Below are 25,466 nucleotides of genomic sequence, written 5' to 3'. Positions count from 1 at the left end.
CTACGCCGTTCACTATACGGTCTTTGTCAAGCTCCACGTCAGTGGTATAAACGTCTGTTTTCAGCCTTAATCAATCAAGGGTTTCGAGTCTCTCCTGCCGATTCCTCTCTATTTTGCTATGACAAGAACAATATCAAGTTGTTTATCCTTGTATATGTGGACGATATTATCATGACCGGTACATGCAGTCATACTTTAAATCATATTATTTCCTCTCTCAAATCTGAGTTCCTGTTGAAAGACTTGGGCACATTGGAGTATTTCCTTGGTATGGAGGCAACTTGGACCGCTGATGGACTTTTGTTAACTCAACAAAAGTATATCCTTGACTTGCTTCACAAAGCACAGATGGGAGACTGCAAGGGAATCTCTACACCAGTAACTCCAAAAGATAAGATGTCTGCTATACAAAGCCGCCCAATGAGTGATCCACGTTATATCAGAGTATAGTAGGTGGATTGCAATACTTGAGTTTAACCCGACCCGAGGTCTGTTATTCAGTTCACAAAGTTTTTCAGTTTCTTCATGCACCTACTGAGGATAATTGGTGTTCGGTTAAGCGTATATTGAGATATCTCAAGCACACTGTTGGTCATGGTCTTTACATCTCCAAATCGGCAAATACAGATTTGAATATATATACTGATGCTGATTGGGCGAGTGACATTGATGATCGCAAGTCTACCACAGGTTATGATATTTTCATGGGCACAAATCTCATATCTTGGAATTCCAAGAAACAACAAACAGTTGCTCGTTCATCAACAGAGGCTGAATATCGAGCTATTGGTCTTGCTGTCAATGAATTAACTTGGATTCAGTCAATGTTGCGGGACATTACTTTCCATTTCACCAAAACTCCCAACTTGTGGTGTGATAATATTGGCGCAACATATCTTTCTATCAATCCTATTTTCCATGCTCGGACGAAGCACTTGGAAGTCGATTTTCATTTCGTTCATGATAAGGTGCAAAAGAATGAAGTCAAAGTACAGTTTATTTGCTCTAAAGATCAATTAGCTGACATTCTAACTAAACCATTATCCAAAATGCGGCATCAAACTCTAATGCAACATTTAACAATTCGTCCTGTCCCTAAAACGCACGAATTGAGGAGGTGTGATAAGGCTTAGAGTTGTGATAAGATTTAGAGTCCTGATAAGGTTAGAGTTGTGATAAGATTTAGAGTTATGATAAGGTTTAGAGTTGGTTGAGATAATATTTGTTATTCATACAATCTGTATCCAACTCAACCACTGGTATATACTATATAAATGTATTCTATACAGAAATACAAAGACCAAATAGAATTCTCAATACCATAAATCTTCTATAATAAACTAAGTAAATATAATTTATCACCACATAATACATTATTTATGTTGGTATAATTCAATTCTAATATAATATCTCATTCTCTTTCTAAGTAAAATATGTATTAACTTATAGTTGTAATTTCTCCTAATTTTTCTAGAAAGTATTTTAGTATAAATATTCTACATGGTGCACACGTGATCTGCACATTTAAATGCTAGTTGAAACTCACTTAGCGTAGTACTAATCCCTACCTAGTTATATCTATTTACTATTATAAAAATTATCACAGTTATTACAATAAGTAATACTACTGAAAAAAGTACATATACAAAATGTCTAACAACTAATACTAAATAATTAGCAATAATAAAAAATATGTGATTGCTGCCATTTCTTAACACAATACAAAAAACAGATAGAAATATTAAAGACAATATTATATATATCTACTTTGATATTTTTCCATTACCATAGAATTTAACTTTTTTTTTTTATAGAATTACAATTTGCACTACAACTTAAAAGTGTATTTCATATTTTAGAAATAGAGATATTGGCATTAAAAATCCAAACCTTTACGGGGTTTTTGCGTTTTAATCCAAACCTTTATTTCTTAACAAATAAGCCAAAATTTGGAAGTTTTTGGCGATTTTATCCAAATTTGAATTTCAAATGGGAGAGCGTGTATCAATAGCAGACATGACATACCATGTGTATTTATTTAGTTTTTATTTTTATTTTTTCAGTTTAGTTTGGTTTTTGAGGTAAAAAAATCAAAATAATCAAATCAAATCGACTATTTTCTAATACACACCATTTTGTCCCTTTCAAACCCTATCAATTAAAATTTTTTTTATCCTTTTTCATCTTATTCTCAGGCACTAGTCACTCCATCCCTCTTCTTATTCTTCCTCTGTTTCTTATTTATATCTTTCTTTTATAGCTTTCATAGAAGACGACGTCAACATTCATCTAACCTAGAGAAGACAACATTCTCATCTATCCCAAGAAAACGATGGTCTTCTTCTTCTTCTTCTTGACGATGTTTTCATCTCTATAGCCTCCTTTGCGATCGAGTTGCCCTCCAATGGCTGCTGGTGTATAATGATGCCTTGCTTCTGTTTCGTCTCTAGTGATTATGAGTGTGCCAAAGTTGAGGCCTCCCTTGCTATTGAGTTTTTCCTTCGATGGTTGTTAGTGTACAATGATTAGATTCCCTATTCATCGATGATCTATTCATCTACAAAATCATAAAATCTAGGTTTTATGAATTAGTACATCAATGACAATTTTCAGTATGCTTTTAAAGTACAATTAGGAAACTGAATTGTAGCATGTGTTAGTCTGGAATAGATTTTTTTAGTCGAATCTCATAAATTTTGTGATTATTTGTGGGGTATTCGATCGTTGCTATTACACATTCTTTTAATGGGGATTTTTTTGAAAAATATATGGATTTATTATTGCTAATCATGAATTAATATGTCATGTTCTAATATCCCTTAAAAATATTAGTTATGCCTGCTCACTCAAATTTTAAGGAAAAATAATTAATTTGAGGAAAAAGTAAAACAATCTCCAACACTGCTTTAAATAATATAATATTTTTAATTATAAATATTATATTTATTTCATAAATATATCAAAAAATATAACAACTAAACTAAGTAAAATAAATAAATATATTAATTTTTTATTGTACTAAGTAAGAAGATATTAATTTTAAATAATTTAGGTCAAAATTAGTCAATCGGCTATAATTAAAATAAAATTTTGAAATTAAGCTATAATTCACAAATATCGAAAAGTTTTAGATTTTTTATTGCGAGACTTTAGCCACATCAGTAATATCAAAATAAGATATTAATATTTATTATATATCAGTTTCCATATCAGCAATTTCTAATCTCAATTTTGATTATGGGCTAAAATTAACACTAAAGTTTTAAATTAGGCTAAAATTGATAAGAAAAAAGAATTGACTAAAATTGATAAAAGTACTAAAGTTTGGATTTTTTAGAGTTTTAAGCCTTTTTTTTATTTTATTTTCAAATTTTAAATAGATTTATAGTTTTTCAGACACATCTATTTAAAGGATTACCAACAATAATTAATAATTAGTAATTGTTTCGGTTTGTAATGAGTATCTATTCTTGTCCAAAATTCTTAACAGCCTTTCTTTCTTTTTATGTTTTCTTTTCATCTGTCATCATTCAAAATTCTTAATCGCCTTTCTTTCTTTTTCTATTCTTCTTTTCAACTCGAATTTTCGAAAAACTTATAAAAATTATTGCCTACGATTTTTAAAGGTTTTATTGTATTTTGAATAAAATATTGTCTACTTCAATCTCGACAATACAAAACAAAGAACAAATTGAAAACTTAATTACAATTAGAAATAAACTTTTCTATCTTTTTGTGTAGATCCTTTACTCATACTAAAAAAATTGAAAATATTAATCAAATTAACAAAAATTATGTTTCGTAATTTCATAATCTAATTTTTTAATTTCTAATTGATTTTTGAATACAAATCGCAAGAATGTTTATTTTTCCTCGAATTTTTCATTGAGAGGTAAAAGATACTGCAGCAACTATAATGAGGGAAATTAATTCCTAATGGCAACCTAAAATCAATTAAGTTATATAATATATAGTTCAAACACTGCTAATGAGAGTCTGCCTGGATATGAACCTAAGATAAAACCTCAGTTGTTTATATTTAGCTTCATCATTTTGGGTGTTGTATGGCAGATGGATTTTGCTAGATGAAGCAAACTAGATTAGGACCATACAGATGGCGAATGATTTCAAGCTTGAGACTTGAGCATAAAAGTTGCTAATGGAGAAGATGAATTTAAGCTACTAGCTTGAGCTTGAGACTTGAGCAAAAATTTCTAGTTCTTTGGTTTCTTACAAGGACAAAAAATAATAAATTTACGGGAGATGTACTATATAGTTTTTGGATATTGTTATTATTAATAAGTCGATTTCTGTAATTTCAGAAATCTATTAAAACGTTCTTATCTTTTGTCTCCGTCAACCAAATAGTTATTTCGTTTTCTTTTCCATTAAAAATAGAGAAGAATGAGAGGGAAAATTTTTAAAAATCAATTTTGCTCTTAAATAAATCTCCTTATTTAGTTCCTGAGTATTACTATTATTAACAAGTCAGTTTCTGCATTTTAGAAACCTATTAAAATATCTTATTTTTTCTCTCTGTCAACAAAATAGTCCCTCCTTAAAGAAAGAGAAGGAGGAGGGAGAGGAAGAGGAGGAGGAGGTAATGTGGTAGTTTGCTATATTTTTAATGGTAAAAATAAACGAAAGAATTATTTCGTTGACAGAGAGAAAAAATAAAAATGTTTTAATAGATTTTTCAAAATCGAGAGACTGATTTATTAATAATAACAATACTCAGAAACTAAATAATAAATCTCTCTAAATTTAATTTCTCAAAAGGGATAATTCTAATATTTTATCAATAACTTCTGTAAATTCAGATATATTTTAACAAAAGGATTAATTTATTAATAGAAATAAAAATTAAGAGTTAATTATTGCTCAAACTTAGAACAAGGAGTAATATGTAGATTTTACTAAATGTTATAGATTTAACTGTATATTATTATTTCAAAAAAAACTGTATATTATCATTTTTTAAGAAAAAACCTCATTATTCAAAAATTAAAAAATATAATTCTAAAATTTTAAAATCAAATTATTATCAAATTAAAATTATTTGTTTGTATAAGTTTATAATTTATATTTAAAAAATATTTTCTGTAGAAAAATATTTTTTAGTAAAATAATTTATTTTTATTATTTAATTTTAATTTAAAAAATAAAATATATTAATAAAGATGTTGTAATAAGAAACGTTTAACTTTAGTCTTTTTGTCTTTATTAATCAATTGACGATATAAAGCTATTTTTAGAACCCTGCATGGGCAACCATAGGGGAAAAGAAGAGAAGGTTCGAACTGAGGAACCTGGGATTGAGGCAGCTAACGCTTAGGCTACTGCATTAGCCGCAGGGTGAGTAGTATTTAATTTAAAAAAAAAAATTAATTAAATTGAATTAATTTAAATATTTTATTTTATTTTTTATTAGTTTCAATTCAATTTTTAATTTTAAAAATTTCAATTATTTCGATTCGTTTTGATTTTAATTAAAAAAAAATTAAAAAAATTAAATTAAACCAATTAATAATAATAATAATATATTATTTTTAATAATATAATGAAATTCGATAAAATATTTCAATTAAATTTTAAAATATTAAAAAATAAAGGATAAAAAATAAAAATTTTGTTAAAAATTCAAACCGATCAAATTGAATTGAATTAAATCGAATAAGATCGGTTTGATTTGATTTAATTTTCCATTAAAATCAATTCAATTTAATTTTTATAAATATTAAAATTTCAATTTTCAATTTATTCAGTTTAATTTAATTTTAAACCAAATCTTCCTACTAGGCAAGCCTAAGCCTTTCCAAACACAATAATAGTGTGTTTGCAGTATTATTGAGAATTTCTCCATTTTTCCTTTGCTCTTTCAATAAACTTCATCTCTTCTCACACAAATTCTACTTCATGAAAAATCTCATCATCCCTTTTCATTTTCATTGGTTCCTTTCTCAAGTTAACAACTCATGAATGATATTAATTACCTAAGACATTATATTTTGTGAATTAATCTCCAAATACTTTAATATTATATTATTTAAGAACAAGCTCATATGTATTTATAAATTAATCCTTAAATTTTATAAATATTTAATATTTAAGAATATAATTTTATATTTCACAAACCAATTCCTAAATATTATAATTATTTATAAATAAGCTATTATATTTCACAAATTTATCCAAATACTAATTATTATTATTTTTTTATAAATAAGTTGTTAAATTTTACAACCTAAAAATTATGACTATTTATATTTATGAATCAATACATAGTAAAAATCAATAACTGGACAACCATTTCCAACATTGACTAGATACTAGCCCAATCGATCGGTTCGATTTAAAATTGAATAAATTAAAAACTAAAATTTTAGTATTTGTAAAAATTAAATCAAATCAATTTTGATCAGAAATTAAATCAAATCAAACTGATCTGATTCAATTCGATTCTGTTCAATTTCATCAGTTTAAATTTTTAATAATTTTTTATTTTTACACTTTATTTTTATTATTTAAAATTTAATTGAAATATTTTAATTTTAATATAATCTAATCTCTCTATATTATTGAAAATAATATATTATTATCATTAATCGATTCGGTTTGATTTTTTCAATTTTTTTTATTAAAAACGAATCAAACCAAAATAATTGAAATTTTTAGAATTAAAAATTAAATCAAATTGAAATAAATAAAAAATCAAATTGAAATTTTAAATTAATTCAATTCGATCGATTTTTTTAGTTTGAACCGAATACGGCTCACCAGGGCTATTCGGCTCAGCCTACTACTGACGGTGCTGAGTACATCAAAAATGAAAAGCTCTTGGCATTGCATGAATATATAACTAATATAAAGTCTTATTTATAAAGAATTATAACAAGCAGATATCAATTTGTAAAATTATTTGGAATTACTTGTAAATAAATAAAATACACAAGAATCAATTTGTAAAATATAAGGACATATTTGTTAATAAGCATATCATCTAGGATCAACTTATAATATTATAGGTATTTATTTATAAATAGGTAAAATAGATATGGATGATTTATAAAAATTAAATTATTTAAAAATGAACCTGTAAAATTATAGACACCTATTTATAAATAATTAAAATATTTACAGATAAATTAGTTAGAAATAATTAAATGTATTTTTAGGAAAAACACGTATGATTTTAATTTTTTTTAAAAATGAAATTTTTATGAGTTAAAAAGAACTAATTCTTTTCATTTCAGATAATAAAATTAATAGAAAAGAAATCATTTAAATTAAATTTTTAAAAAATTCTTAATTCTAAACAGGGCTAATGGAAATTTAGTGATTTGCCAAACTCAGAGCACTCCCTGAATTATAATAAATTTTCAAAAGAGGAAAATTTGCATGGTTAGAACAATAAGCGCTCTTGATATATATCCAATGACTTGATAACCTTCTCAATGAACTTCTTCCGATGCAATCTATACCTGCATTGCATAAACCCATAATTTGTTCACTTGAAACTACAACCATGCACATTCTCAGGGAATAAAGTGTTAAGAGATACATACTTTATTGCAGCTTCTAGAGGCCTACTAGCTTCTACCATTGTATCTGTTTGCAGCAGAACAAGGCAAGAAAATTTCAGCACGCTGTGCAGTTGTCATTCCTAATTAAAGACTGCCAAGCATCTAGTGACTCAACTATGACTTGAGAAGTGGACTAATGAATACAAAGAACGCTAACAAGCAAAATCATTTACAGGATGATGGAGAAATTTAATCATGAGGTACGGGACAAGCCAAAGGGAGAGGTAAAGAAATGATGTTATTGTAGTTTATTAAGGACATCATAGGAAAATGCAGAGTCAATTTACCTAGCAATTTTTGGTCTTCCTTGGAAGTTGTGGGAAATTTTGCAAGCATCTTTTGGCATTCTTCTTGCAATTCCTTTACAGCTTTCCTTTCTTCGCTTGGAAGTGGAGGAATATCTCTATCAGACCAAGTAGGCAATGTTCGTGCTGCAGCTACAACTGCTCCATCAACAAAACTATCTCCATTTCTCGTCAGCTGACCTGTAAGAAAGTCTGCATTTGTTATGTCTGCCAAAATTCAACACATCACTCACACTAAGAAGAAGCTGTGAGTAGAAATTCATGGTAAACAATATCAACCATACTGTTATGATAATATTCTTCAGGAAGGCCAGATATATTGAACGTTGACAAGAAAGAATCCAAGTGAATGCGTGCATTGCCAGAGAACGGGAGGACATCCCAAGGATTCTGCAATATTAAGCCCACTATCAATATTATTACATTTTTGGGAATAATACCAGATAATACCAGGGCAACACCTGTTAAACAAACTGCTCAATGTAAACCAGGTTTAAGTTGCAAAAAATTTCCATGTGCATCATTAATGCAGTATGGAAACACAAGGATCCTATTATAACTTACAAATTTTGTTTATTTTAGGATAAGAAAAATTTAGGGTTTAATTAATTAGAAAGTTTACTATTTTCTCCTTTATTGTTATTATTATTATTATGCTACGATATCGTTTGGCTTCAAGAATAAACGAGGGAATTGAGCATCTTCACATGCAGGGACAAAAATTAGTTAGAGTGTGAACCAAGCGATTTGCAATTGTTCGGCTATAAGTACGATCTTCCACATGCATGTTGCTCAGTGGTTGACAACTGAATGGTTGATAAGAAATTTCTCTTTGATCTGATTTCTCTTTCTTCTTCTCTCTTCTTCTGTATTTTCTGTTCATATCATATTATTATTTCCTAGTTTAATTTATTTAACATTCCAAACAGATTTTAAGTTATTATGTCTTTCCTAATTTGATTAGGTTTACAAGCTCTATAAACAGGACAAATTTTCTACTGCTTTAGCAGCTTCGGATTATGATAATTACATGAAATAATACTATTGAGAATGTATTCTCATTTTCCCTAAAGACTTGTTCCTTTGTTTCTCTTTGTTCTTTCTTGTTGTTCTACATCAAATGGTATCAGAGCTGACAATCAATTCAAATTCATAGATTCCCGTGATATTTTCAAACCTTTCAAGCTTTGTTCTTGGTTCCGTCAAAGTCGATCCTAGCCACGACAACCTCCTACAACCATTACTATTGCCATAGACCCAACTATTTTCTCGGTAAACAAATTATTCAAAATGTGCGAGTTATTTTCATTTCATAGAAGACATATGCTTGGGAGATTTAGAAAAAAGAAAATTTGTTCTTAGCAGATGCAAACCAGTGAGCAGTCCTGTAGCTCATGGAGTTAAATTGCAAAAGGATGATGGTGTGATTCCATTGATGCTTCAATGTAGAGAAGCATGGTTGGTTCTTTGCTTTATTTGTCAATGGCTAAGTCAGCTATTATGTTTGCTACCAGTTTATTGTTTATGTTCATGAATTCACCAACTGAGAACCATCTTACAGCAGCCAAACGAGTTTTGAGATATGTGCAAGGGATTGCTGGATTTGTTTTTTTTACAGGAGGTCCACCAATGTGAAGTTGCTGGGTTTCTCTGATAATGATAGGGCTGGTTCACTAGAAGATATGAAAAGTACTAGTCTTTGTTTCTTAATTGGTTCTGCTGTCATTTGTTGGGGAACAAGAAAGCAAGCTTCAATTGCTCAATTGACTGCCTGAGGCAGAGTAGATTGCAGAATCTGCTGCTGTTAACCAAGCAATTAGGTCAAGGAGGATTTTAACCTGATCTGAATTTCCATCAAAATGATCTGAAGAATTTTGGAAGGAATTTTTAACTCATTTCCAATTGAACTTACTCAAAACACAAAGAATTAACCTAAATTAGGAATATTTATAATAAGAATAAAATCCCCATAATCAAACTCTATGATCAAGCCTAATTAGGATCCAAAAATCTGAATCCTCCTAATTAGGAACCTTTTATACCTCCTCAAGTTGGTGCATAGATATTACACAAGCCCAACTTGCAAATCAAAGTGTGATAGATCTTGTTGCTGAGCTCTTTGATAAACACATCAGCTAGCTGTTCATCGGAAGTCACATTATTTAATCTCAAGACACCATTTATTAATTTCTCTTTAATGAAATATCGATCAATCTTTATGTGCTTCGTTCAATCATGTTGAACCAGATTGTGAGCTATACTGATGACAATTTTGTTGTTACAGTACAAGAGGAGTTTGTCCCTCTCCAACAGTATCAATTCCTTCAACAATCTCTGCAACTATAGAAGTTCACAAACACTTTATACCATTGCTCTAAATTCCGCCTCAGCACTTGATCGAACAACAACATTTTGCTTTTTACTTCTCCAAGTGACTAGGTTTTCTCCTACAAGTGTGCAGTAACCACTGGTCGACCTCCTATCGTCAAGGGATCCAACCCAATCTGCATCTATGAATGCCTGTATGCGGAGATGATCCTGTTTAGAAAATAGCAAACCTTTTCCGGGAGCAGACTTCAAGTATCACAAAATGCGAAAAACAGCTTGCATGTGAGACTCACGAGGATTATGTATAAACTGACTGACTAAGCTGACTACATATGCTATGTTTGGTTGAGTATGCAAAAGATAAATCAGTCTGTCTACCAACCTATGGTATTTGTCAATATCCACTGATTCACCAATCCATGTTTGTAGCTCGTGATTAGTTTCAATGAGAGTTTCTGTTGATTTGCAGTCTAACATACCAGTTTCTTCCAAAATATCCAAAATGTATTTTCTCTTAAAAATAAAGTTTCCTTTCTTTGATCTGACAAGCTCGATTCCCAGGAAATATTGAAGTTCTCCTCAATCTTTAATTTCAAACTCTTGAATTAAAAACTTTTTCAACCGAGTCATTTCTTTAGTGTCATCCCCTGTCATTACCACTACAAGAAACTTTCGGTTTACCAACGGATCTTTCAATTGGTAATCCAATAAAAATTTGTTGGTAAACGGATTACCAAAGGATTATGATCCGTTGTTAAAAAGCTCATTGGTAAATTTTTACCAATTGCTTTCAAGTCCATTAGTAATACTAATAGATTTACTAACGGAGTTTCCTTTATTATTACTAACAAATTTAAAATCCGTTGTTAATTAATTGAGAGAAAAATAATTTACTAACAGATGTGAAATCCGTTGATAAATCTATTAGTAAATTACTAATGGATTGCAATCCGTTAATAAATCTATTAAAAATTTAAATAATTCTAAAATGATTATTATTTCGATTAAATAGTAAATTTTATTATTAATATTTTTTTATTAATTCAATAAAATTTAAAATTATATTATTATTGATACTAAATTTTTAATTTATATGCAATATTTATTAGAAATACATAGAAAGTGGAAATAAGAGAAAAGCAAATGAGAGAAAATGATAAAAAGGAAAGAAAAGAGAAAAAGGAAGAAAATGATAGAAAAATAAAAATTATGAAAAATACGGAAGAATGAGAGTAGAGTAAAAAGGTGATCAGGGAAATGAGAAAAAAAGGGGAAATGATTAGAGAAGAAAATAATATGAATGAAAATTATAGAGGAAATGAGAAAATGAGAGAAAAGGGAAGAAAATGATGGAAAAAAAATGGAGAAAGTGATAGAAAAGTTATGGAGAAAAATGAAGAAAATAATAGAAGAGGGATGAGAATGAGAGAAAAAAGGATAAGAGATGAAAGGAAAATAATAGAAAAAAATGAGAGGAAAAAATTATAAGATAAGAAAGTGAAATGAAAGAAAGTCATAAAAAAAGAAAGAAAATGAGAGAACCGAAAAGAAAATGGAAGAAAAGAAAATGATAAAATGAATGAATGATTAAAGGAGAGAAGGTAATATTATATTTATAAACGCAGATTACTAACGGATTTAGTAATGGATTCGCAATCCGTTACTAAATTTTGAAAAAAAGCGGGCTTTTTTCCTTTCAAGAACTACCAATGGATTTAAAATCCATTAGTAAATTTGTTGGTAACCGAAAAATGTGGGTTTTTAAAAAAAGAACGCGGAAATTTTACGTGGAATTTCATAATGGATTTACTAGCAGATCACATTCGTTGGTAAATTCAACACTTTTTTTACTTATTAATTTACTTATAAAATTCAGTAACAGATTTTCAAATCCATTAGTAATTTTTTGAGCATATTACTAACAGATTTAGAATCCGTTAGTAATTTAAATACTTTTTAAAATTTGCTAACAGATTGAAATCCGTTAGTAAATTACCAATGGATTTACTAATGAATTTTAAGTTCTTTAATAAATTTCAACACTAATTATTTTATATATTTATAAATTATCAATAAATTTTGAAATCTATTAGTAATACCAATAGATTATCAATGGATTTCAAATTCGTTGGTAAAATTTTTACACAATTTTTTTTATATTAAGAATTACCAACGGATTTTCAAATCCGTTAAAATTACTAACAGATTAAAATTCGTTAGTAATCTGGAACTTTCTTATAGTGTACTATGTCAACTACATAGACTATGAGAACCATGAGAAGAGTAATTTTACTCTTGTGATGTCTGATAAATAGAGTATGGTCACCATTACTCTATTGATAGCCAAAGAAAATCATAGCTCTGCTTAATTGATCAAACCAAGCTCTGGGTGACTGCTTCAATACATACAAAGCTTTCTTTAGCCTACACACTTTTCCTTGTAGTCTTTTCATCAGCAAAACCAGGAGAAATTTTCATATACACTCCTCCAAGTCTCTATAGAGGAATGCATTTTTACATTAAATTGCTATAGGTCCCAGTCAATATTGGCAGCGCAAGATAGCAACACTCTGATTGAGTTCATCTTGGCAACAGGGGCAAATCTCTCCTGGTAATCCACTCACACAGAGAAAATAGACAAGGCAAAGACTCTATAAGATGGATACAGAATCAAAAGAGAAAAAGTTAGAAATAGAGTGCTTTATACAAGACCTAACTCCTTTTCTTTGAGCAATCAATTTATCTAGATCATCAATGGGGTCATAGTTTAGGGATGACTCACCAGATGGAGAAGAGGAAGATTCATGACACTAGGTAGGCTACACAATGATTTTTTCTGCTTCTGTGTATTTCTTATTAAGTGTCTCCTTAAATCTGATTTATCCAAACGTCCAATTATTATCTTTTCCTGATCACCATTAGTCTGCCCCTGAATAGTAGTCTCCTCTAGACTCTAGAGTAAAACACTCTAAAGTTATAGGACTAGAAATCACCTCTTTTCTCTCATTGTTCTCCCCCTAAGAGGTGATGGAGTAGTACTGAAATAAGGTTCAGTCTCTCGAAATGTAATATCCACGTAACATCCATACTGATAAAATATTTTTTAGATAGAGGGTTGTAACACTTGTAACCCTTTTATGTGGAGAGAGTACCCAACAAACACACATTTAAGAGCTCTCGGATCGAGCTCTTGGATCGAGCTTCCCACCTGTCTTAGTATGAACAAAACACGTGCATCTACCTTTGGTGGAGCAGTCTAAGCATTTTTCCCTTATAGCAAGTCTAAAGGGCTTTTAAAGGCAAGAGATTTAAGAGGCATTTTATTAATGAGATAAACTGCGGCTAAGACTGCATCTTCCCAATAGATTTTTGGAAAGGTCATGGTGAAAAGGAGAGATCGGACTACTTCTAACAGGTGTCTGTTTTTTCTTTCAGCAACACCATTTTGGGCACTAGTGTAAGGACAACTAGTTTGATGCAATATTCCATTAGACTCCGGATAAGCAGGAAAATATCCATCCATGTACTCTGTGCCATTATTAGTTTTCAAAACTTTTATCTTAGTATCAAATTAAGTACAAACTATCTTGTAAAAAAATTGAAAGCAAGAAAACACATCACTTTTTGCCTTTATCAAATAAATACAAGTCATACAAGTACAACAATCAATAAAAGTAACAAACCAACGATTACCAGATAGTGAGACTATTTGAATAGGTCCCCAAACGTCAGAATGGATGGTCACAAAAAGAATCATACTTCTATTATTACTGGAGGGATAAAAGGTTCTTGTATGCTTAGTATACTCACAAGCATCACAAACTAAAGAACCACATTGAGACCTGAAAAATAAATCAGGATAAAGTTTCTCTAAAACAAATAAGGATGGTTGTCCTAATCGCTGATGCCACTGTATGATTTCCTGGTTGATATCCTGATTTCTTCTAAAAAAAGCCCGAGGTGAATTTAAATATGGATTCCCTTCCAATATATTTAAGACATCGTATAGTCTGCCATAGCCAATCCTCTTTCCAGTTTGAAGGTCTTGAATAACAGAATGATAAGGGAAAAACTCAATTTTACAGTTAAGGACTTTGGTAAGAGTACTGACAGATAAAAGATTAACAAGAAAATGAGGAACATGGAGACTGAAATAAAAGAACTATCGGCTATTCTGACAGTGCCTTTTTGTAGACACGGAAGGTAATCAAGGAAGCTTTTAGAGGAACCCGTTATGTGTCTATTTACATCAGAATCAATAATCCATGGAGCAATATTAAAAACACGTACATAACCTCTATTAGTGCCTTTCTTATCTGACATTTTAAAGGTAAAAAGGGACCAGCAACACAAATAGGTAGAAATGACCAAGTTACTATTAAAACACCTTGAAAAGCCCAAAGGAGAATCCGGTCATAGAACAGGGCCAGTCAAAGGCGCGACATGCCGGAAAGAGGGCCAGAAAGGAGCGCCGATGGAAAACGAGGCCGGAGAAAGACTCACGCGCTAGCGTGTGGAAGGAGACGCAAAAGTTGTGGCGGCGCGTGAGGACATGCGCGTGCTCAGAGTGGGGTTGCATTGCTGGGGATTGGCCGAAAATTTAATGGGCTTTCCTTCGGTAAAGGTGGTGTCGAACAACTCCCTTGATATAGTTGCCTACAAGTTTGACCTATTAGTTAACCCTAATTTTTTATGACAAATTTGAAATCTATGCTAATTAAAGTGGCAAAGCTTTGATACCATGAAAAATTTTGGAGAAATTTTTAATTATGTTCCAATTGAATTGATCTTTACAAGTTATATATAAAGGATTAACCTAAACTAGAAATATTTACAATAAAAACAAAATCTCTATAATCAAGCCTAATTAGAATCTCAAAAATTTGAATCCTCTTAATTACCAACCTTTTATGTTGGTCAACATGATCCAACTGAACTATTTTGTTATAACAAATCAACAGTTGCCATAGTAAAGAATCCAATCTTCCATGGCAAAACCAAGCCTATCAAGATCAAATATCATGCAATCCGTGAGACAAAGAAAGAAAAAGACGTTCTGATTGTCCACTGCAATTCTGAAGACCAAACAACTGATATTTTCACCAAAGCATTGCAGAAGTTGAGATTTGAATTCCTCAGGTTTCAGCTTGGTGAATGCTCCAACACTTGTGTCAAGGAGTGTTGAAGTATTGTGTTGCTGCCCCTGTTTCATTGAAGATGATTGAAGTGTTGTTGCTGGATCTTTTGACTACTGTAACCGATATATATATATAAAGTTGTTGTTTGGCACTATATTGTGTTAGGTGAGGCGGGTATAAAGGAATGTTGAAGCTTTATTCGAATTTAGTTTGCATGACAAACTTCCTTAATTATAGGAGTTTGGTTAACAAACTTCAGTACTATTCATGTATAAATACTATGACATGCCAGTAATGAATGTTAGAATTTTGTTATGGGCTCTTTTCTAATATGTGATTTATTTTAGGGTTAGATTGTTAAGTATTTGATTTATTTTAAGATTAGATTTTTTTATCTTATCTTATTTCTTATTCCTTAGAACTCCTATCTATTCCCTACTAAATTGAGATCTGAACTCTCTCTTAAATGAGTTCAAAAGGTCAGAACTCCCTTCATTGAGCTCACAACAACAACAATTGGGTGAGGAAAGAATCAAGAAAAACCAACGGCTTTGGTCTTGGACATTGATTTTACTGTAAACAGACTTGTAATGCGATTCGTATCTAGGGGACATAGCAAATTGGTATCAAAGCTTAGCATCATGGGAGATCAACTAAAGAGGAAATGGCTCAACTAAAGAGATTGTTGGCTCAAGAATTTGGAATCAAAGATCTAGGAAAACTGCAATATTTCTTAGATATCGAGGTGGCTAGATCAGAAAAATGAATTTTCGTCTCCCAAAAAAAGTACATTCTAGATCTTTTGGAAAAAACTGGTATAATGGGGTGTAAACCAGCAGAATCTCCCATTTAAAGTAATCACAAGTTGGAAGCAAGAACTGGCGAGTCCGTGGATATTGGAAGACATCATAGATTGGTAGGAAGGTTGATTTATCTCTCACACACTCGAACGGGTATAGCCTATGCTGTTAGCTTAGTCAGCCAATTCATGCATGACCTTCGCGAGACTCATATGCAGGCTGTACTTCGCATCTTGAGATATCTAAAGTTTGCTCCAAGAAAAGGGCTTCTTTACTCTAAACATGGTCACCTCCGAGTTGAAACTTTTACAGATGCAGATTGGGCAGGATCTCTCGATGACAGGAGATCCACCTCTGGCTACTGCACAGTTGTGGGAGGGAACCTTATCACCTGGAGGAGCAAAAAACAAAGTGTTGTTGCTCGGTCAAGTGCTGAAGTAGAATACAGAGCAATGGCCCAAGGTGTGTGTGAACTTTTATGGTTGCAGAAGTTATTGGAAGAGTTGAGATTGCCCGAAAGAGACAAGATAACCTTGTATTGTGACAATAAAACTGCTATAAGTATAGCACAAAATCCAGTCCAACATAATCGGACGAAGCACATTGAAATTGATCGGCACTTCATTAAAGAAAAATTAACAGAAGGTATCTTGAGCCTAGTACATGTAACTTCTACTGGGCAACTTGCGGATGTGTTTACTAAAGGGCTCAACAACAAGATCTACCATAATCTGATTTGCAAGTTGGGCATTTGCAACATCTTTGCACCAACTTGAGGGAGAGTATTGACTTATTTGCTGATCCTAGCTGATTCTAGGGATATGATTTGATCTGATTAGGATTCTTAATTATCTCTGTAATTATTATTTGATTATTTGCTTCTTGTTTAGATATAATTTTTTGTGTATAAATAGTCATTTAGATCAATTGTAAAGATTAAGAGTGAAATACAAGAATACTCTAAATTTTCCCAAAATTCTTCATGTGCCTTTGTTCTTCCTTGTTCTAAATTAATCATGCCATAAACTAGACAATAACCAAAAATGCAATAAGCACATTCTGGGGATAAAAGAAAGGAATGAAGAAAAATGGTAATTTTCCTTTTGGCATAGAGTAAAGCTAAAAGCAAATTACCACCGGTGATGAAAAACCATATCGTTGCATGAAAATGTCATTCATCTGTCCATTCATGTAATTTATAGTCATCTGCAAAGAATAAAACCATTGGGTATTAGATAAGTATGAGAGCAAGTTGAGAAGACTATATGTTACCATTCCATAACCTGCTAAAGAATTAAGGAATAATGTTTATAGAAAGGCAACTAATATCATGAAATAAGACAACTCATGTGAATCATATTCCATATTACCAAAATGAAAGACAATTAATGAGAATAGACTCAGACTAGAATACCAGGCCTGATTTCTAGTTTTTGAAGCTGCAATGACCTTATGCAACATGATCACTCATCATTTAGTCATTTTGAAGAACAATTATTATGAAGGCTTTATCATTTTTTTCTTCAAATAAAAGAGATATGAACCAACCCCCCTCCCCCCCCCAAAAAAAAAAAAAACCAAAAGAAGGGAAAGAAAAAACAGTTTCTCCATATTCGCTGATTAATCAACATGGTGCCAAAGAGAGTTTTATTCTCATTTTCAATTCCCAAGAATTTTATGTATGTCTTTTCCCTGTTAAAAATACCTACCATATAGGAACTGGTTCAAAGTAAAGTATAGGAAAGAAATAAAATAGTACCTCTTCTCCTTTCTTAATCTGTTGTCCAGCATTTATCATCACCTCAAGCATGCGATCCTTAAATCGCCAATGGAAAAAACAGTTGGGCTGGAAGGAATGGTTTAACATATCTGCAAAATAATACTAAATAAGCCCATTATTTGTATTGAAAAGTAAATAATACATCCGAAAATTAGTATTCTAAGAAGAACGATAAACAATTTGACAAGGAAATTTGTGGCGTGGTATTTCTACATACAGTAAGAATTCAGGAAAAGAGTAAAACATGAGACAAGTATAAGAAGGAACTTTTGACTCCAAAGAGGAATAGCCTTTAAGTAAAAATGTTCTTCTCCCTTTTAGCCTATTATGTTTCGCTTGTTATTTAGAATTGCGGTTGACAGCAGAAATTTAACACAAGTATCACGTTGTATTTTTAAACTATTTCTCAAGGAAACAAGACCTTTTCTAAAGGGGTTTTTATGAATTAAGTGTTGAAAAAAAAAAATAATTGTGGAAAGGGCGTGTGGGAAAATTTATTTGTGGGTAGAGGTTCTCTCTGCCACAGAGTTGACCAGTACGGTTTAATTTTTAAAAGGATCAAAAATAAAAAAAAAATTGTCAAAGGAAGCAGCAGGCTGCAGACACAGCCTACCACAATGGCAAGTTGTGATATTATAATGGGGCACTTTTGCCTTTTTATTTTTTAATATACATATTATATATTATATACATTAATAATATATAATATTTTTATAAAGGATAATTACTATACCGCCTCTATAATTTGTCCTAATTAATTAAAATGTCCACGTAATTTTAGAATTACATTAAAATACCTTTATATTTTTATTTTGTTAACTAAAAAAGACATCTGTTAATTTTTATCTATTTTTATTATTAAGTTTGTCCTAAATAATTAAAATGTCTCTATAGTTTTAGGATCACATTAAAATACCCTAAAACATTAAAATACCTTTATATTTTTCTTGTGTTAACTTAAAAAAGACATTTATTAGTTTTTCTCAATTTTTACGGTTTGTTTATTAGTCAAAACTGGGAAAAAGTTTTCTAGACCCAAATTACCCTCATCAAATAAAACTTACCACCCATTCCTTTTCAATTTGCTTTCGTATTTTCTTCTCATATTCTCTTGCATCACTCTCCTTATTTCTCCCAAAAAATAGAGATTTAAAACTAATAATAGAGTATTGACAGCGTTAACAATCGTGAGCTAACTGATGAGACTGGTAAGTAGTGAGTTTTGTTTAATACGAGGTTAATATGGACACAAAAAAATTCTTTAATTTTGACCAATAAACTAATAATAAAAATGGATAGAAACTAACAAATGTCAGTTTTAATTAATAAAAATAAAAATATAAGAATATTTTAATGTAATTCTAAAATTAAGGAGCATTGTAATTAGTTAGTACAAACTACAAAGGCAAAATACCAAAAATTTTTCAGCATTGACTAATAGACTAAAAGTAAAATGGATAAAAACTAATGGATGTCATTTTTAATTGATGAAATAAAAATATAAGAATATTTTAAAGTAATTCTAAAACTATAGAGATATTTTAATTAGTTAGGACAGTAATTATTTCTTTTTATAATAATTTAAAATAAATTTGATTATATTACAACAAAATATATTTTATTACATTGCTAAATTAGAAAAATATATATTTTTATAGTATAAGTAGGATAGTTGCAGTCTGCATAGACATTTGACTATAATTATATTTTTTTATTAGATAAATTTCGTTCATGGAGACTGAAAATAAGTATTCACTTAACTGAATCAATATAATAGTACTTTTATAATAACTTTTTTCTATATAATGTTACATTTTTAAAAATAATAAAAGATGTTACACCAATAGTCATATTTAATTGTCTAGCAAAATCACTTGAATCATTTGTTTCAACCCACTTTTAATTATATTATATAAAAAATTATTCTCATTATATTATATAAATATATTTTATCATATTAATAATTAAATATATTATAATCATAATATAGAAAAATATTATTATAAGAAAAAGTCAATAATGAAGGGACTGCATAGATCCACAAGTCGAAATTTAAATTTCATGGATTCTGATGAATGTCGAAAGAAAAAATGAAATCACAGAATTAAGTATTATTATAAAATATTATTAAAATTACAAAACTTAAGTAATTTTGTTTAAATTTAAATTTCATGGATTCTGAGGTTTGATTTTGTTAATAGAATGGCCATTTCGTTTAAATTGCCGCTAGGTGAGAATTGAAATACCAAAAGTAACTCTAATGAATTTTTTCCCTATGTTCCATCCCTTGGCCTTCTATATCTTTGTAAATCCCTCATCATGCTCTTTCTATCCATCCGTCAGTCTGTCACTCTCTTTCTTCCACTCCTCCCTCTCTCTCTCTCTCTCTCTCATGTTGTTATCCGTTTTCTGTCCCTCTTTCTCATTTTGCTATATCTACCACTTCCCCATTGTTTCCCCAAAATCACAATAAAAAAATGAGAACTAAATCAACAACATTCACAAACCTACTTCAATTGAAATCAAAATTCTCTACAATCAAAAGCTAAAAATTCATTTTTCCAAGAGAAGAAAAAAGGAATAGAAAAAACCAAGAAATTGAACCATAATCTCAACGATTAAAAGTATAACAATGAAACTGAAAATAGCATTTTACTGACAGCAATGATTACCTTTCTTCACTAGAGTGTCAAATATGGTCCTCAAGAAGTGAGATGCTAGGTGGAGAGTGCTACAAGTGACTAACAGACTAGGAGAGAGGAACAAGGTAAAGTAACAAATTGGTTAGACAGTGAGGCCTAAGATAGTGATGCAGCTATGTTGGCAAGATAAGGCGATGATGGGTGAACCTGCCTTTTGGGTTTGCGACTGGTGGAAAGGTAAGGAAATGTAATACACTTTTCTTATTCTTCAAATCAAGCTAAGGGTGGTTTCTGGGTTTGCAACAAGGGGCGGGTTTGTTGTATTTGTGATCAGGCATAGGTTATGCTAGTTGCAAAGCTCCTTGGATTTACTCGTTCCTAATGAGAAGTGCTGGGTTCCAGCAACCCTGACTAATCAATTGGAAGCAGCTCAATAGAGCACTCGGGAAGCCTTTATTCAAGCTCAATTTCCAGAATTTCAGTCTTCTTGGCAGCATGAACTCATGGAAGGGTATGGTCACACATAAGAGAAAAAGCTGAGGTAGAAACAAGAGCAAGAGTTAGCTGAGTAGCTGAGAAGGGTATGGTCACATATAAGAGAAAAAGCTGAGGTAGGAACAAGAGCAAGAGTTACCTGAGTAGCTGAGCCTCAGGGATAGGTGATTTTGGAGGGAAATTAGGGAGTTGGTCAGGGTAATTGTTTACAGGTTGTTAATGGAAGTTAAAGTAGTTCACAGATCAGTCAAAGGCAGTTATTGTAGCTGAGGTAGTATAAAAACAGATCATACACATAACAGTGAACTACTCAAGAAATATAATAACATATCTGATCTTCTCTCTCAATCTTCTCTTTACTCTTTCTATTTCTCTCTCATCTACTTCCTGAGATTCTTCCCTCTTTCTTCTGTAGTTCATCTTTCTGTTCTCAGTACAAACCCTAATTTCAGGGGTGCTACTGACAACCACAAAGGACTTGTAAATGGCTTTATCGAGTTACAATACAATTGGGAATCAAGGCTTTAATGAATTGGATTACTATATTGTGAAGCTTAATTAGGCAGTCAGCAAAGGTAGCTGGGAACATTTCAAATAATACACTCAGAAAAACATAAAATATGATTGATTGCAAGAACCCTCTGTGCTTTTTGCTTTTGTACTTATATTAGTTTCAAAGAGCTATATCAGACATGAGGAAATATTAGAGATCCTGAGATAGAAGCTTTTCAAACATAAGGAATATTAGAGGCACTGAGATAGAAGCATACCAGCATAAGGAACTATCATGTTTGCATCTTGAACTAGAGCGCCAATTCTCATTTGCATGTTAATGCACCGAGATTGTGCCATGCTAACAGCCCAAATGAATCTCTCAGGATCATGTGCAAGGCGCCTTATTTTGAGGGGAGCACCTGAGTGCTGTGTGGTTGAATATATAAAGGGTTTGTCAGAGGGTAACATCAATGGAAACATTCATAAGATAGGCAGGTTTCTTATACCCAATTTTTTTCCCAAAATTCCAAGGCTCGATGTTGCTGTTTTCTCATATTTGATGCAAGATTCTCATCCTGCAACTCCAAAAGCTCCTCCTATATCACCCAATAGAAAAGAGAAATAAGGTTGGTCAATGGTCATGCTTGATACACATTTAAAGAAAAAAACTACACAAAAGAAGTTGATCAGAGACAAATGGCTATCAACTAGAAATTTTAGAATGTAAAACAATTGAAGACTAGTAAAAGACTTCTAAGAGCTGAGCTTATATATAGCAATTATCTCTTTCAATTTTATATATAAAATGGCATGCCACTAGACAAGTGTGGATTAATAACTTAGTTTTATGAACATTATAAGAGTACCCATTCATCCAGTCAGATTCCCCCTACTGCTCAAGACCAAGAATTTGCATGATCTTAGATTTGTTAATTGGTTAATCTTAGGGATTGCATGATCATGGGTTTGATAAAAGGATTCCCTTTTCTTTCTGGATAGATTTTTCATGTATAAATATGTTGTAATCTCTATTGTAATATACACAAGAAATATTACTTTTCTACACTTACTAACAAGTACTTTAACTAAGTAGCATAAAACAAAGTACTAATAGGAATCCAACTTTAACTAAAAACTTCTTACTGCTTTCTACATGATATTTCTCCTGATCTACAATAAAATGTGGAATTAATTTCAAGTGCTTCAAAGAAATTAAAATTGGCAACTTCCGAAGCTTTTGAAAGCTAGATGTGTTGGAAGCTTGGGAAAGAGGGATGCTGTTAACAAAAAAAAAAGCTCTATAGGATAATGGTCTGAATGGAAATAGCAGTGGCCTTTACCTTTATGGAATGGTGGTAATGGCCATTATAATAATATTAAAAAGTTTGTTCTTTGCATAACGGTTGTGATGATAAAGGTACCCAAAGGCAATGGCTGTTATTTAAAACCACAGCATCAAAGCTTTCATGGTATATTCTTTTGCACATTTGAGGCATGAACCTCAAGGTGGATTTCTAGAGTTTTGCTTACTTCTTCCCAACAGCTGAGACTAAGCTCTTAAGATATAAGCATAAAACACCTTTTTTTCAATTCAAAAAAAAAAAAAACCCATATCTTCAAGATAATTCCTAGCAAAAGGTAAGGCCCAGATTTGACACAATATTAAATTGAAAGCTGGTAAATGAAATAAATAGTAATCCATGAATATTAATCAAGTCATATAAAGTATTAACATAACAATAGTCATACATTGCACGCACCTCTGTAGCTAAAAGCAAGCTAGTGCACTCATCCGCACTAGGTAAGAAGTCACCATATAGCTGCCAAAAGTTATCCTTACAATCGAATGCATATAAAAGAAGGCATGCCATCCTCAAGTCCCAATCTATCTGGCACAGATAAACTGGTATATGAAATACCACTCATAAAATTCTTCTAAAAAACAATTAAGAACTATCCAAAATTGCAGCAAATATATCTTCTTCATTAATTAAATTGAACCCAAACAATAATACATTGAGAGAAGGATCAGAGAAATAAAAATAAAATGTATAAAGTAAAATAAAGTATTAATTTAATTATTAGGAGTAATAACATAACATTAATGCTAAGGAAAAATACCTCTGGGTCAGTTGAGTTGATAATATCAAATATTGGATGACCAATAGGGATTATGTCAGGGAAAAACATCCATGGGAGCTTCTTGCTTATGGTTAACATCAACTCAATAGGGATTTCCATAATCATCTGTTCATTCAAATTCAAAACCTCAGATAATTATTAGGAAAACCCAAAACCACAAATGCTTGTCCATTTTATAATTAGTGCAATTATGAACAAGGATAAAAACTTTAGCACTGGAATAATGACGAAAGTTAGTTAGCTAACTGATACAACGGCATGTAGACGTCTACAAACAAATGGAGAAGTAAAGACATTGCTGCCAATTACACATAGTAAACTGCTGAATTTAACTCACCCTGGCACGGCGAAGTGGTTCAACATCCTTAGAAGCATAGACCCCGAATCCATCTGGCCCTTCCTTAAATTCAACTCCATAAGCACGCATACTTCGAACATAGCCTATCTTGTAGAAATCAGGGTCTGCTGGTTCCAACTGTTACAGAGAAAAGAAATCAATCACACGCCTTACCCAATTCTGAAAAAATAGAAGTAAAAATATCTAGAGGTGTGACAGCACTCCTAGTTTATGAGGCTTCCTCAATCGTGGATTCTAGGGAGGGTCAGATGTTCACAGCTTAATGCACAGTGACAGTTTTTTAAAACAAATATTATGGTGAAATGTTCGTCTCTTAGGTGGGAAAATGAGGAAAGAACATGTAGAGTCTCATTTATGATTTTGTAATTTCTAATATAAATATTTGAAAGCAAATAAAGAAAAATTTGTCAGAAAATTTGCAGCAAGCTCAGTTGGATAGTTAATTTGCTTTCTTTGGGAAGCATTTCCCATTAATAATACAATCCAATAGCAAATATTTCAATAGTTTAGGAACTCTAAGTTTCTTAATTCTACAAACTGGCAGTGCAACTTTTAGGATTTTATGAACCAATTGGGCAAGCCTTTAAGATGCCCCAGGTGAATTGCGCTTTCCTAGTCACATAGCCGAAAATTTCTCAGAAACCAAACCGTAAATTAAAAGAAACATAATGGGGATAGCATTTCACCTCAGAGGGAGATTCCTCTACTTTGGGAGGTTGAAAGAGAGGAAATGGAGGTGTTTCCACTGAAGAAGCTTTGATGGGTCTGATAAGGTTATTAGTTACGCTGCTTCCTCTGTGTCTGGTGAATGAGTATCTGGGTCTTGTATACGATAAAGCAGACTGTTCCTTTCACATATACGCCAAAAATAAGAAACTCCACAAATGCAAACATCAAAATATTTGGGAACACACACAGAGAGAAAAGAGGCGGGGAGAGGGAGAGAGATATTGGACCTGGGAGTCGATGAAGAAGCAGTTAGTGAGCTGATGAAGAGCTACGGACGAGGCCATTGGCTCAGTGGCTATCACACTTCAGTCTTCAACTCCTGATTCCTCAAAATTAAAAACAAAGTTGAATAACGTTATCCACCTCCGCCTCCTTTCTTATCTTTATTTTGATTAAATTACATTTTAATCTTTAAATTATATTATAATTAATGTATCAATTTTTATATTCTTATAATTAAATATTTAAATCTCTTTAATTTTAAAATTATTTATATTTTAATAATAAATAAATTATATAATATATATATTTATTTATTTATTATTTTAATGTCAACAACAATAATTATAAAAGGAAAATTATTTTTTAATCCCTGAGGTTTAACGTAATTAATACTTCTGTCTCTCTATTTTGGTGACTCAATACTTAAATCCCTCATTTTCTATTCTGTC

At 31.2% G+C, this 25,466-nt stretch overlaps 1 protein-coding gene across 2 annotated transcripts; it reads right to left on the bottom strand.

The window, feature by feature from the left end:
* Positions 1-7,262: 7,262 nt before the first annotated feature.
* On the bottom strand, positions 7,263-25,158 carry LOC110610395 (protein PLASTID TRANSCRIPTIONALLY ACTIVE 14). 2 transcript variants are annotated; one of them, XM_021750304.2, is made up of 13 exons: positions 25,023-25,158; positions 24,753-24,908; positions 24,046-24,183; positions 23,688-23,813; positions 23,327-23,455; positions 22,073-22,162; positions 21,842-21,992; positions 17,914-18,023; positions 17,289-17,360; positions 8,173-8,278; positions 7,871-8,068; positions 7,566-7,608; positions 7,263-7,481 (listed from the first exon to the last, which is right to left on the bottom strand). In XM_021750304.2, the coding sequence occupies exons 1-13, from the start codon at positions 25,077-25,079 to the stop codon at positions 7,403-7,405; spliced, it is 1,455 nt and encodes a 484-aa protein (XP_021605996.1). In that variant the 5' UTR covers positions 25,080-25,158; the 3' UTR covers positions 7,263-7,402. The 2 variants fall into 2 exon arrangements, with proteins under 2 accessions (XP_021605996.1, XP_021605995.1); XM_021750303.2 differs by having other exon boundaries at positions 24,753-24,914; positions 25,023-25,154.
* Between the last annotated feature and the right edge of the window lie 308 nt (positions 25,159-25,466).

This window comes from Manihot esculenta, chromosome 3, assembly GCF_001659605.2.
Source record: "Manihot esculenta cultivar AM560-2 chromosome 3, M.esculenta_v8, whole genome shotgun sequence".
NCBI classification, from domain to species: domain Eukaryota; kingdom Viridiplantae; phylum Streptophyta; class Magnoliopsida; order Malpighiales; family Euphorbiaceae; genus Manihot; species Manihot esculenta.
The sequence above is the reverse complement of the archived record's forward strand: the minus strand, read 5'-3'. Positions and strand labels throughout refer to the sequence as shown.

What these genes read in the sequence shown, in the direction of transcription:
- LOC110610395 (XM_021750303.2), bottom strand. Translation starts at nt 25,079, where the DNA reads ATGGCCTCGTCCGTAGCTCTTCATCAGCTCACTAACTGCTTCTTCATC. An exon ending in GCTTGCTTTTAGCTACAGAG is followed by an intron (nt 22,163 to 23,326) that starts GTGCGTGCAATG and finishes TGGGTGATATAG; the next exon opens with GAGGAGCTTTTGGAGTTGCA. An exon ending in CATGATAGTTCCTTATGCTG is followed by an intron (nt 18,024 to 21,841) that starts GTATGCTTCTAT and finishes ATTATTTTGCAG; the next exon opens with ATATGTTAAACCATTCCTTC.